Genomic DNA, 13981 nt, shown 5'->3' with positions numbered 1-13981 from the left:
CTCCGCAGTCGACAATCTTTGCCTCGCAAATGACGTCCTCGAATACCACGTAGAAACGATTGGGGCTACGAGGCCTCAAACTTCTCTTGAGAGTGACACTGCTCTTGAAGGAGGATGCAGTAACTAATCCACCAGTGTCGTTTTTACGAGCAGCTGATTTCTCAGCCTGGCATCCCGCGCTCACTAATACCATGACGAAGCGCGGCCTTGTGCACTACCTAGGCTGTGGGGAAGCCGGATAGGTCCACTTTCGGAAGGGATGGCACGTGATGCTACCATCCTGGCGTGGACTTCCAAGGTTTGCCCCCGATCAAATAATCCAGGACGATGGGAGCAGGCGTGGAAAATTCAGAATACCAAGCGAATGCTCGGGCGCAGGAATGTCTCATATGCAGGCAAGCAATACTCGCAGCGCTCAGCGGCAGGGCGTCGGATAGGGCTAGACGCCCCAGTCTCGAACCCGTCGCAGCCCCGCCGCGTGAAAGGCAAATACTACGAGCCTAGCCCACGGCGCGGAGATGGCAGCCTTCTCCTACAAATGTCGCCCGCGCCCGCACCAGTTTCTCCGTCTGCTTCCACCTCTCCTTCCCCTGCGCCGAATGTTCCGAGTGCCCCCCGCCAGCAACAAACTGCTGTTTGCGCGACTCCCCCGCTGACTTCATCCGCCTACAACCGCGGCTCTCGCCGACGTCAGTCCCCGCAACCCACCTCCATCAACTCAACTGGCTGCCTAGCGGGCTTCTCCCCGGTAGCGCCTCTATTCCGTAAGCATCGTCAATTAAAGGTCCGGCTCCCGCAATTTGTTGACTCCGCCCCAGATCTTCACCAAATAACCCCCCAAGAGACTTTCACCGTCTGCCGGGCCGACCCCCACGTCGCCTTATATAAAGGCCTCCTCCGTACGCTCGCTCGCATTAGGCACCGGCTGCACCGCATTTCCCTCCACAACCGCCGCCATGGGCTCAGCAACCCACGACATCCTCTCCAACGGCGACGACCGACAACCTGTCTTCAACGTTGGCCTGGACAGCGCGGAGACAATGTCGCTCGAAACCTACACATTTCCTAGCGAGAGATTGAAGAAGGTGCTTTCCGACCCCAGCAAGACACCGCTTGTTCTCGTCTCATGCGGCTCGTTTTCTCCGCCGACGAACCTCCACCTTCGCATGTTCGAGGAGGCCGCCGACTACTGCGAATTCGAGACAAACTATGAGGTGGTCGGTGGTTTTTTCAGCCCTGTCGGAGACGCCTATAAGAAGGCCGGGCTGGCGCCAGCACATCACAGGATAAAGATGACGAGGATCGCGGTGCAGGACAGCTCGACTTGGATCGGCGTCGACCCGTGGGAGCCGCTGCACAAGGAGTATCTACCGACCGTCAAGGTCCTAGATCACTTTCAGTACGAGTTGAACGATGTCATGGGCGGGATTGAGACACCTTCCGGAGAGAAGAAGCGGATTCACGTTGCGCTGCTTGCGGGTGCGGACTTGATCCAGACCATGAGCACTCCCGGCCTGTGGGCTGCCGAAGATCTAAATCGGATCCTTGGACACTACGGCGCCTTCATCCTCGAGCGCAGCGGTACCGATATCGGTAGGGGCTCTATACAGTTCCTGCAGGGCGTTTGCTAACTAGTCACAGACGACGCACTCCTCACCCTCCAGCAATACAAAGATAACATTCGTGTTATCCCACAGCTGATTCAGAACGACGTCTCTTCAACCAAGATTCGTCTGTTTCGAAAGCGGGGCAAGAGCATTCGCTACTACATCCCGGACAAGGTCGTCGACTATATCTACGAGCATGACCTGTACCTGGACGACGACAAGAAGCAGTCAGAGAAGGGGAAAGAGAAGGCACCCAGCGAGCCTTCAGGCTCTTCAGTAGTGACAGCAGCATCATGAGGCACGGGCATGCATGGTTCGTCCTGATGGATTTGTCCCTCATACATCAACAGCTAGCTCACCGACATTGGAGTCGAGCACCTCATCTCCCGCTCACTACTTGCAACGCGCAACGCTGGGATCACGGACTATCTACGTCTCTTGGAACTACTCACTTTTGGGCGGCACATTGGATTGATTTAGGGTCGGTCACGGGGACAACCAACCCGGAGATGCCTGACGGTAGAGGCGGGTCCGCACGCCTTCGCGGGTAAGGTCGGACCGAGGCGGTTAGACGGTTTGCATTATTGCTACGACATGATACCACGGATACCAATGCAATCATCATTCATCACCATCATCTTCACGATGATGGAGATTATTTTTCTTCGCAGACCCTGACTTTGCACTCACGTGATGTGATGTCATTCCGTCGCATCACCCACCCCAGGGCTAGATGCTTCTTTTTTTATAAGGTAAGGGACGGGCTGGTGCGGGTAGGTGCAGCAATGACGAAGGTCGGTCGACGGAGGGTTTTGCGCCGCGTCGTTCCGAACACGAAGGCTGGCGTTGGCTCGCGGTCGGTATGACCAACAAGCAGTTTGCGCAGGGAATTTTGCTCGTTCTTCTTTTTATGAAACGTCGTACTTTTGATAGTGGGCTGGAGAGACAGGCGATGAGCTCTTGGGGCGCCCAGCCTCCATGGCTTTCCTACGAGGCGAGAGTATTGGACCATCCCAGTTTCGCTCAGGCTTCATCTCCCAACTAGTAGTAGACTCTCAGGCCAAGAACGAAAGCCCAAGGAGCAAGCTCAAGTCCCTTCTGCTCGCCCAGAAGTTCTCCCAGTCCTCGCAGCCCAAGCCCGCACCGCCGAGCCAGCCACGTCAGGCAAAACGTCAACACCCATCACCATAGCAACGCGGCCCTACCCCAGCCCCGTCCCGCCCGTCAAAACACCCGCTTACGAAATTATACATATCGCTACCAGAAAAAAAATCCCCAGCGCAGCGCCGCGCATTCCGCTTGCTCTCCACACTGCATTCCTCGCTGAGCAGCCCGCATTCCACCCCCGCACCCATGGACCCCGACCACCGCGAGCGCCGCCGCCGCGAGCGTAGAGAATCCCGCGCCGAGCACACCGACACCGAGCGCCGCCGCCGCAAGGGACACCGCGCGACGGACTCCCAGGGCGACTTGCTACCGCCGCCGCGGCAGGCGAGGCGCCAGAGCGACTCCGAGTGGGAGTCGCCTAGCCCGCGCAAGAAGCGCGATTCGCGGGCGACGACGCCCGGGGAGAGCACGCCTAGTGGCAGTCGCGACTCGGCGCCGCTGAGTCTGGATGCGCTGGCGAGGTTGGATAAGGCGAATGCGAAGAGGGCGGGGTGGAAGGGCCGGGATTATGATGAACTGTATTTGAAGGAGGTTAGGAGGAAGGAGGAGAGGTTGGAGAAGGAGAGGGTGAGGGAGGAGAGGAAGGGGAGGAAGAAGGGGGGAGATGTGGGGAAGGCTGACGAGGAGCGGGTGGAGCGGGAGAGGCGCAGGGAAGAACGCGAGGAGAGGAGGAGGGAGAAGGAGAGGTTGAGGGTGGAAGAGGAGAAGCGGAGGGCGTATGAGAGTGATGTGGCGGCTGAGGAGGAGGCGCGGAGACGGAAGGAGGAAAGAAGGCAGGAGGAGAGACGGAAGGCGAGGGAGCAGAGGAAGAGCGCGTATACGGATGATGAGAGGGAGAAGAGGAGAAGCGCTTATGCGGCTGAGGAAAGGGATAAGCGGGGGAGTTATACGGATGCTGAGCGCGAGGAGAGGAGACGGCGATATGAGGAGAAATATACTCCGTCGGAACGCGCCGAGCGAAAAGAGCGGAAACGACAAGGGAAGCAGCATCGCACCGAACAGAAAAAGCGGAGGCTCGTCAGCGGCCCCTTGGCTGAAGAGGGCGGCGTGGACGACGACGACGAATATCAGTACATGATGGAGAAGCGGGGCGGTGCCGGCAGCGAGACCAGAGTATACACGGAAGAGGAGCTGGCACGGCGAAAGAAGATCAAGTGCATAGTGATTGGCGTCGTGTCTGTCCTCATCATCCTCGCCATCATCATTCCAGTTGCGGTAATGATGTCTAAGAAAAACAACGACCATCCAGGCGAAAGTGTAGCTGCAGCCGGTGCTCAGAAACCTGCCAACAGCAATCTCGACGGGAAGGATCCGAATAGTGTCCCCGCGGATAAGAAAGGAACGATTTATGACCCGTGGGCTTGGTGGGATACGACGGACTTCAATGTGACTTATACCGGCGCGACTGTTGGCGGCCTCCCTATTATTGGCCTTAATTCTACCTGGGACGACGACGTCCAAGCGAACGAGAAGGTGCCGAATCTTAAAGATACGTTTGAGTATGGCAAGATGCCTATACGAGGCATCAATGTCGGCGGCTGGCTCAACATCGAGCCCTTCATCACGCCATCTTTCTTCGAGTCGTACGGCACTCGCGACAACATAGTCGACGAGTGGACACTGTGCACGAAGCTCGGGGCCCAGAAGTCTAAAGAAACATTGGAGAAGCATTATTCGGCGTTCGTCACGAAGCAAACCTTCGTCGACATCCGCAACGCTGGCTTCGATCACGTCCGCATCCCCTTCGGCTACTGGATGGTAGAAACCTATGATGGCGACCCCTACGTCTCGCAAGTATCATGGCGCTACCTCCTCCGCGGCATCGAATACGCGCGCCAAAACGGCCTCCGTGTAAACCTCGACTACCACGGCGCGCCCGGATCCCAGAACGGCTGGAACCACTCGGGCAGGCAAGGCGTCATCGGCTGGCTCAACGGCACAGACGGCGACCTCAACGCCCAGCGCTGGCTCGACATCCACCACAAGCTCTCCGTCTTCTTCGCGCAGCCCCGCTACAAGAACATCGTCACCATGTACGGCATCGTCAACGAACCGCGCATGGTCGACATGAACACCAACATCGTGCTCAACTGGACGCAAAAAGCCATCGACCAGATCCGCAAAGACAACATCACCGCCGTCCTCGTCTTCGGCGACGGCTTCCTCGGCCTGGACAACTGGCAGGGCAAGCTGCAGGGCAACGACAACCTGCTGCTGGACGTGCACCAGTACGTCATCTTCAACGTCAACCAGCTCTCGCTCAAGCACACGGACAAGCTGAATTTCGCCTGCGCGGCCTGGACCCAGCAGTCCAAACGCAGCATGGACACCACCACTGGCTTCGGCCCCACCATGTGCGGCGAGTGGTCCCAGGCCGACACAGACTGCACGCAGTACATCAACAACGTCAACACCGGCACGCGCTGGGAAGGCACCTACGACACGGGCAATGCCTCCACCAGCATCCTGACCCCGCAATGCCCGCCAAAAGACAGCACGTGCAGCTGCAGCAACGCCAACGCGGACCCCGCTAGCTACAGCGACGCATATAAGAAGTGGCTGTACCAATTCTCCGTCGCCCAGATGATCAGCTTCGAGGCCGGCTGGGGCTGGTTCTATTGGACCTGGGAGACGGAGAAGGCGACGCAGTGGAGTTGGAAACTCGGCATGAAGGCGGGCATACTGCCGAGTAAGGTGTGGGAGAGGGACTTTGATTGTCCGAGCAGTGTGTCTGATTTGGAGGATTTTGGGGAGTTGGGCTTGAGCGAGACGTATTAAGGTACCCCAGGCATGCGTGCGTTGTTGGAAGGATGAGTTGGACTAGACTTTCGCCTGCGTTATTGGCAAGGCTCGTCGCATTGTTTTGGCGTTTAGGTTTGGTGGTCTTTGATCTGTAAGTGCTTTTTTTGCGAGCATATATGGGAGGATTTGCATGTAGACACGCTTGTTTGTAGTAATCGGGAAGAAGCGCTAGTAGATAATGGGAAGCGCTCCTCGAATCCCGCGTCAATAGTTGAAGCTTCCTATCATGAGTGCTATCTTTCAACATCGATGAGATACGGCATCTTAGAACCGGGATGTAGTTCACGGCCCTCGGTATCCATTGACGCTAAGGCTTATCGATAGCGCTCCCCTAATCGCATCGCACCATCTCATGTCGAGGCCTCGCCTAGCCGCCATGCGGCCTTCCAACATCAATGAAGCGTCCTGCCACTAACGATTCTTTGAAATGAAGGACGTTGTAGCCTGGACCACCGGGGCTGAGCAGGCGCCTGTCGCTCTGCCGCGTTATTCCTCAGCCACACCAGCGGAGCATGCCGCCATGGCACTACTCGACTGCAAGCTTCGTAGCAGCGAAGCCACTCATGACCATGAAAGTCATCGGCGAAAATATATGCCGTCAGCCTCTTCGCTTGATTATGTCGTTTTGGGGACAGCGCTTGATTTGGGATAGGCGAACGCCATGTCACGTCACCCGCTCAGCCGTACGTGGGCGGCAGCGGTTTCCTATGATGATCATATAAGTCGATGCTAGGCGATGAGGATATTATGGAATTGCCGCACTGTCCCAGTTTCTCTAGACGTCTACCAGCAATTGCCTGCCGAGTAGAAGATGGACTGCGGACGAACTGATCGTGTACGATTGCTCGCATTGGGTAAGCGGTCCACAACTCCCTCAATTCTGTTGCTGACGCTTGCACAGATGGAGGGGGAATTCGCGGTCTCTCCGAGCTGTTGATACTCGAAGAGATCATGGAAAGGATCAAAGTCGAGCTCAAGTTAGACACTGTACCTCTACCCGCTGACTACTTTGACCTCATAGGAGGCACAAGCACTGGAGGGTAATTATCTTGCCCATACCTACACGGAAGATGCTAACATTGCTCTAGTCTGATCGCGATCTTACTTACTCGACTCCGGCTGTCCGCGGCCCAGGCTATTGGCGAATATGAGAGACTGGCCGAGGGCGTGTTTTCTCATAAAAAGTCGTTCCTCTTACGATCGGATGGGGTCTTCGATGCCAATAGGCTCGTGGACGCAATTAAAGATTCGATAAAGCGAGCTGGAAGAGATGAAGACGCCCTGATGTATGACGAGAAGGACACTTGCGGCCCATGCAAAGGGTTAGTATAACACGTCTCCCCGCTTAGGTCGTGCGAGTGTATTAATGTATGCAGATTCGTTTGTGCAGTAACTGCACCGAACGTCACTGCTGCAGCTGGGCCTACTCTGTTCAGAACGTATCGCGTGCCCAAGAACAACTCATACAACTGCAAAACCTGGGAAGCAGCTCGCGCTACTTCGGCCGCCACCACCGTTTTCGACCGCATTGCTATTGGACCTCCTGCCTCCAAAGTTGAGTACCTAGATGCTGGCCTTGGATACAACAATCCTATCGATCTCGTCATCGAGGAATCCGCGCTCGTCTTCGAACCCTCCGCGAGCGTCTCGTGCATTGTGAGCCTTGGGACCGGTGAGGTGGGTGCAACGGAATATGCACAGCCAAGGGGCTTGCAAAAGCTACTGCCGACGAAGTTAGTCCACGTGCTGAAGGAAATTGCAACGAATTGTGGGCGGAAGGCAGAAGAGTATGCGAAGCGTTTCTCAGGCCGCGACTTGTATTTCCGCCTCAACGTCGATACGGGCCTCGAGAAGATTCCGCTTGCCGAATGGAAGGATCTTGGCATCGTCAGGGCTCACACTCAAAACTACATGAGGATGGATCATGTCAGTCGGCAGATCGACGGAGTCGTCAAGGCACTCACCCACCCCGCCGATCCACGCTCGTCTGTGTACTCTTTGGCTGAAATAGGTAATGCTTAGGACATATATCCATCCCGATCTTGACTGATAGTCAAAGGTCTCGCCCTTGAACCAAAACGTCCTCGCTATTTCCTGTACCCGTCGTGGAGGCTTGGAGACGCCACCGTCCGCCGGGCCGACGTCTTCCAAGACATCAATATCGAACTTGCTAACATCAATCGAACTACAAATGGTTCTTCGGCGCCGAGGTGCATCGGGCTTCGAGGGATTGGAGGCAGCGGGAAATCACATATTGCTCTTGAATTTTGCCGCCGCGCCGAGCAATCCGGAGGCTACCAAGCTATTTTCTGGATTGATGCGACATCCACTCAGACGGCTCTGGTCAGTCTCGCCGCCGTCTACAAAGTTCTGTTTCCCGGTACATCTCAGAGGAATGACAATATCAGATTAGGCGAGATAAAGAATGCCATCGAGGAGTGGAAGTCCCCCTGGCTGATGGTGTTTGACGGCTTGGATAACTTTGAGGACTTCAACCGCAACATTCGCGAATATTGGCCAATGTCGCAGTTCGGCACCATTCTCGTCACGAGCCGCCACCGGGATGCGGAACTGCTGGGTGAGCCGGTCAAGGTGGACAAGCTGTCCGATGAGCAAGCCGTCAGTCTCCTCCAAGCAAAGGCTGGTGACTGGGGCAGCGGCTACACCCAAGAAGAGGCCCTCCAGGTCGTGCAAGAGCTTGATAGCCTGTGTCTTCCAATCGTGCAGGCAGCGGTTTATATTAGGCAGCATCGTCTGACTGCGGAAGGCTTCCTCACAGAGTATCATGTCCGGCAAAAGAAGATTCTCGAAACTGTCCCGAGGGCTGCGCTATGGGAATATCAGAAAAGAAAGGTGCTATCGGAAGACGAGGTACGGACAGCCCTGAGCGTGTTCACAACATGGGAACTTTCATTCCAAGATCTAACAGGCAGCAAAGACGAGCGGACATGCAAGGTGATGGCTCTGTCCCTACTAGCTTTCCTGGGAATACGGTCGCTGACTGATGCCCGCGAAATATTTGAGAAGCATGCTGCCTCTCGCACGACACATGCAGAGTGGCTTGTTATCTTCAAGGAGAGCGGCGTGTGGAGCTCCTACGCTTTCAGGGACGTAATCCACGAGTTTCGCGATCTCTCCCTCATCAACGAGGTCAACGACTCCAAGGAGAACCCCGAGATATCGATGCACAGAATCGTCCGTGACTGGATTCAGCTCCGGCTTGAGGCCTCCTCTCAACGGGCCATTACGAAAGAAGCTTGCTCTATGACCCTCAGCTGGATCGAAGACCCGCAGACGAAAGAGGGCTCCTGGAAACTCGACGAACCGTACATGTTCAAGCAACATGCGCTGATCCCAATGATCAGTTGCGTTCGCAACTGTGAGAGGTTCTTAGAACCCGGCGAGACCATCGGTCACGGCGATTTGCACGACTTTGGCGTGCTCATCTTTCAGTACTTCATCAACGAAGGCTGGTACGAAGAGACGCTCGCTCTCGCGGGACCGGCGCTTGAACTCTCGGAAAACGGGCTAGGACGCTGGAGCATCCAGACGCTTGAGCTCGTTGAAGTTCTTGCCGTGCTCCACCGAAACTTAGGACACTATGCGCAGTTCCACGAGCTGGGCCAGTGGGCTTTCGATGCTATTCACAGAGTGCCTGAGGAGCCGGGCAATATTCGTCTTCGAGCCCTGATGTGCCGCCTGTTGAGTCTCGCTGGCCAGGCTTGCGTAGAGGTGGCCAATTACAAAGGCGGGGAGTGGTGTCTCGAGACCGCTCACGAGGGACTCAAGCAGTTTCTGGGCGTGGATCATCGGAGCACATTGGAAGCGCATCTTGCCTTAGCTCGATACTATCTGGTAGCGCGAAGGCTCAACGAAGCGATGACTATCTGCGCGCTGTGCTCCGCATACTTCGACGCCACGCACCTTGGAGTAATGGGCAAGGCAAGAGCCAGACTTCTCGCAGCCGAAATCTACCTTGAAAAGAGGCATTTCGTCAAGGCATATCGTGAGCTACAGTCTCTGCGATTCCTCTGCGAAGTCTGCTACAGCCCACAGCATCCCGAGCGTCACCGTTGGCTGCATCTCCGGGGACTTGTTGAGATAAGGCGAGGAAAGTTCAAAGCTGCTGCGGAGATGTTCGAGCATGTATACCAAGTTCGAAAGCTGCATCTCGGGGCTCAACACCTTGATACCATGCAAAGCCAAACTTGGTGGGCAAGAGCGCTCATGGAGCTGGGCTCTTTCCAACAGTCCGAAAAGATCCTAGACGAAGCACAGACAACACATTCCGGGCTGCAAACATTTCCGCATTTGCTCTTCCCGTCCCCTACCCGCTTGCTCATCGAACTCCACATCATGGAGGCTTCTTCGCACCGGCGATGGGCCGAGGCATTAGTCCCAGCGAGTATGGCCATAGCCAGGTTCAGAGGCGGTCATTTACTCCTCCCGGCCTCGGAGTATCCAATGCTGCTTTGGCGCACAGCGCTTCTGACATACTTAGCGCTGGGGCCACACCCGCCCTTTGCGATAGAATTCCCCGGCATTGGAGTCTTCGAACCAGACCCGAAGACCAGCCTAGAGCTCCTCATGCGTGTAGCCGAGCGCCTCGATCTGCTCGATGATTATACGGCCCTGATACTCTTTTACTGCACCGCTCAGAACCTCTTCGCCCTTCTTGGAGACGATGCCGCCGCGAACCGGTACTCTCTTAAGCTCCTGGAGACCGCGATGCGCCAGCGCTCGTTGGGCATGCCTGATGGACCTGGTGAGGATCTTAGCCACGCTAGTGCCCTTCAACGCCCGCTCCCAAGTCCGTTCGCCACTCTCTGTAACTGGTTGATAGACGGCCCTCGCATAAGTCGCGCCTACCTCCTTCTGGGGTATGCACTGCAGAGAAACGGAGACTTCGACGCCGCGCAAACGGCCTACGAGCTTACGCCCCCGAGCTGGTACTGCGACATGTGCCCCTCTCCGGAGACGATAAACGGCCCAGTTTATATCTGCACAGCCTGCTCCGACACAGCATTGTGCATGCCATGCCACGGGATCTACCACAGCCAGGAAGCCACCGGCCACACTCTAGCGTCGCATCGCGCCCCGGCTGGCTGCCACGGCCATGCGTTCATACGGGTGCCTCGTGACGAATGGCAACGGCGCCCAGGAGCGCAGCCCGGCACGCACGAAAGCAAAGACGCGATCGACGCCTGGCTATGCCGTCTCCAAGCCCAGTATTCCGTCGCCAGCTTCGATGAGTCTGCGTCAAAGCGTCTTAATGAGTTTGAGCTCGCCGACGCGGAATACCGTGACGTGGCGGACTTACAGCCGTACGCTGCGCCGGAAATAGAGCAGGAGCTCAGGAAGGGGAGATTGGAGCGCGTCAATGGCTGGTGGCATCCGTCTGGCGAGGTGCCCCGGAGAGCGCAGGGGAACCCGGTGCTGGTTGAGCCCGGCAATCTGATTTTCGTGGGCGGTGTGGCGCTTGTGGGGGATACGGTGGATAGGGATGCGAGGGACGGGGCGGTTTTTGAGGGCTCGGCTGAGGAGTGAGGGGAAGTTGCGAGGTCTTGTACCGTGGGTGTTGTTGGAAAATGGTAGGTTTCTAATTGCCAGCTGGCTGGGGAGGAGGGGTGGATGAGGATATTATAAGTGTGTGGTACTTCAGTACGAGTGGAACAGCGAACGTGCAGCTACGTTTGACAACGGCATACGCTTGTTGAATGGCGAAATATTTCCTTCGTGATAGTCTCTCAAGGAATGCTGTCTCCTTTCTAACGAACTTCTCACCTACCAGAACTTACTCCGACCCGGACTTTCGTACCCGCCACGCGGTGGTGGATGGATGAATTTTATCAACGCGGCCACAGGCTCGAAAGAAGCCAGCCAATGAGCGAGACATATTGAGCCGAGGTGGATGGAAGTTTTGGGTGGGTGGGGGAAAGAAGGAGGAAGGGGGGCTTCGGCTCTGTTGTACATGGTGTTGACAGTCGCATCGTTTTGGCGTTTGTTTTCGAGGCGTGAATGCTTTTTTGCGAGGATATATATGAGAAGTTTTGCATGCACATTTAGGTAATGATGTAGATATCCACTGGAGATTATGCCTTTACCGTCGGGTTGAAGGGTTGCTGTGCCGTACTTCCTCATGAGCTCTCATCATTGAATTCCGATCCTCGGCCAGGCAACATCGCATCGACCCGACAGGTTGTGCGCTTATTCCATTGATCAAGAATCGCAGTCCGCTCGGCGCCTTTGTATGTGGATCGTTTGGAATTCCGTTAGAGCAGGGCAGAATGGGAGGACAGAAGGAACGGAGTAAGTGGGAATACTTCACCAATTCAAAGATTCCAGGCCCCTTGCAATATAAGCCAGAGATAGACCCACTCCCCCTAGCTCCAATTTGATTGCTCCGTTAAATAATCCTCCCGCTGTGTATGTTGAGGATAATAAAGAGTACCACGTCGTTAGCCTCTTCTTAAGGCACGCGTTTTAATAGTATCTTCCTCTAAATATCTATACGATCCATTATAACTTCTCCTCTCCACTTCCGTCCAAAGCAGTAGAATGGAATGGCCAGGAGCATTCCCAGGGAAACAAGCATAAACATGATCATATATACCTGCATCCAACCCCTCGCGGAAACCCAATCTATGGCAGTGTACAGGAATAGGAACGCGACAAGGTTTTTGAACACATTGATCGTGACTAAGCACTCGGCCGCGACCCTCGGATAGCACTCGACAACGTAGGTAATGGCGATGTTAGGAGCGTAAACTGTTCCGAATGACACTGTAACCCATTTAGGACGATAATGATCAACACGATGCGGGTGGCACTTACCCATGCCGAATCCGAATGCAATAGCAACCCAGTGCAGCTTTTCTGAGCACGCGAAGGCGATAAGAATACATCCAGCAGGCGCAATCGCGCAACCTGGAATGAGCGAGACTAATCGCTGCTCTGCGTACACGGCGCCATGCTGTCTGCGGATGACTGCCGCCGTGATGACATCGGTCGCATATCCACCAGCAAAGCAGCCAACGATGAAGCCGATTATGGCCGGAATCTGCATCAGACCCACGCCGCTACTAGAGAAGAGATAAGGCGGTGCCATGAGCAAACTCGGGAAGGCAAATCTGCGGTTGTATTAGCGACCCCTTTACAAACTTTGTATCTTCCAATTTCGGGGTCGACTTACATCATGATAATCTGAGATGCAAGGCTTGTACCATAGATGAATACAGCGAGCAAAACGCTCGGCCGAAACAACATGATGATAGGACGGACGAATACTTCCAGCATGTTGACGTCGCGGTCAACAGAGATGACGGTCTTCCAGATGCTCATCCAAGGCTTCTCCACGACGCTGACGCAGTGCCGAGACATGGCTTCTGTTCGCACGGTCTCTCCTTTCTCGGTCTCCACCTTTGCAAGATGCATGCCCGGCGTGGAGATAGGGTGCGGTGACTCTTCTGGCCGGTTGAAATTGGACTCAGGATAGAGAAGATAGATCGCCGCGGTGTTGGCGCCAGCGAGCGCGGCACACACCCATACATAGTCGACCCAGCCGCCGCGGCTGTATTGAACGATGAAAGATGCTAGAAGGGGGCCAATTGCACTGGCACTTGAGATGAGAATTGTGTATCTGAACAGTCGGTTAACGCGCGACGGGCCTAGTGAAGAAACGAATGCCAAACTTACCCTGACATCATGGCGGCGCGTTCGTGGAGAAAGAATATGTCAGAAACGACGCTTGGAACCATACTCTGCGAACGGTGTCAGCGCGGCCTCATCTTGATGCTGAGCTGCTCACCTCTCCTGCCGCAGAAGCAAAACCTGACAGGCATCTTGCAGCTAAAAGACCGTCGAACGTAGTTTCTTTTGCAGTCCAAATGAGCACAGCGAAGAGCATTAGGGTCGAGGCGAGGAGCGACGCTCGCTTGCCATACTTGACGCCAAGCGGAACCCAGATAAGATTACCAATTCCGAGAAGCAGGAAGTTGAACTAAAGGATAATCAGCGCCAGCTTTCAAACAATCTTTTGCTATCATACGTACAGTTAAGAGATTGTTGACCTCGTTCGACGTCTTGCGGAATTGCGCTTGGAGAACGGGAGTCGCAACAGAGAGGCCAGAGCCAGCAAAATTGGCCGTGAAGTTGATGAAGGCGGTGGCACCGAGTGCAGCCAGCTTCAATCCTCGAGGCCATCGTAGCGGATCTCTCTCATCTTGGGTTGGGGGTGGAATAAGTGGCAGATCATGATGCCTTGCAGCGGCTTGCATGATCACATAGGCCTGGTTGGAGTCGTTTGCTGTCATCTTGGCAGTATAGCAGCGTGACTGAAGAGGCCGCGCAGAAGGTGGAAAGCGGATCAGGAGACATTAGCGACGGAAGAGGATATTCATAAGGAC

At 55.4% G+C, this 13981-nt stretch overlaps 5 protein-coding genes across 5 annotated transcripts; 4 read left to right on the top strand and 1 right to left on the bottom strand.

The window, feature by feature from the left end:
• The first annotated feature begins 503 nt into the window (after positions 1–503).
• Positions 504–2188, top strand: BU26DRAFT_524452 (nicotinamide mononucleotide adenylyltransferase 1). Its single transcript, XM_033830290.1, has 3 exons — positions 504–764; positions 819–1593; positions 1642–2188. Exons 2-3 carry the CDS (start codon positions 957–959, stop codon positions 1902–1904), a joined length of 900 nt encoding a protein of 299 aa, XP_033677285.1. The 5' UTR covers positions 504–764; positions 819–956; the 3' UTR covers positions 1905–2188.
• Positions 2189–2790: 602 nt separating this feature from the next.
• BU26DRAFT_157850 (glycoside hydrolase family 5 protein) lies at positions 2791–5598 on the top strand. The gene is made up of 2 exons (XM_033820089.1): positions 2791–3325; positions 3446–5598. The coding sequence occupies exons 1-2, from the start codon at positions 2961–2963 to the stop codon at positions 5550–5552; spliced, it is 2472 nt and encodes an 823-aa protein (XP_033677284.1). The 5' UTR covers positions 2791–2960; the 3' UTR covers positions 5553–5598.
• A 929-nt stretch (positions 5599–6527) lies between these two features.
• Positions 6528–7598, top strand: BU26DRAFT_439064 (FabD/lysophospholipase-like protein; the record flags this gene model as incomplete). The annotated part of the gene is made up of 3 exons (XM_033824328.1): positions 6528–6616; positions 6665–6898; positions 6953–7598. 3 exons carry the CDS (start codon positions 6528–6530, stop codon positions 7596–7598), a joined length of 969 nt encoding a protein of 322 aa, XP_033677283.1.
• Positions 7599–7757: 159 nt separating this feature from the next.
• BU26DRAFT_524450 (uncharacterized protein) lies at positions 7758–11275 on the top strand. Its single transcript, XM_033830289.1, has one exon. It carries the CDS (start codon positions 8034–8036, stop codon positions 11121–11123), a length of 3090 nt encoding a protein of 1029 aa, XP_033677282.1. The 5' UTR covers positions 7758–8033; the 3' UTR covers positions 11124–11275.
• An 800-nt stretch (positions 11276–12075) lies between these two features.
• Positions 12076–13852, bottom strand: BU26DRAFT_438900 (putative MFS transporter; the record flags this gene model as incomplete). Its single annotated transcript, XM_033824316.1, has 6 exons — positions 12076–12359; positions 12411–12706; positions 12769–13215; positions 13272–13336; positions 13384–13575; positions 13628–13852. 6 exons carry the CDS (start codon positions 13850–13852, stop codon positions 12076–12078), a joined length of 1509 nt encoding a protein of 502 aa, XP_033677281.1.
• Between the last annotated feature and the right edge of the window lie 129 nt (positions 13853–13981).

This window comes from Trematosphaeria pertusa, assembly GCF_010094035.1.
Source record: "Trematosphaeria pertusa strain CBS 122368 unplaced genomic scaffold BU26scaffold_20, whole genome shotgun sequence".
NCBI lineage: Eukaryota > Fungi > Ascomycota > Dothideomycetes > Pleosporales > Trematosphaeriaceae > Trematosphaeria > Trematosphaeria pertusa.
The sequence above is the reverse complement of the archived record's forward strand: the minus strand, read 5'-3'. Positions and strand labels throughout refer to the sequence as shown.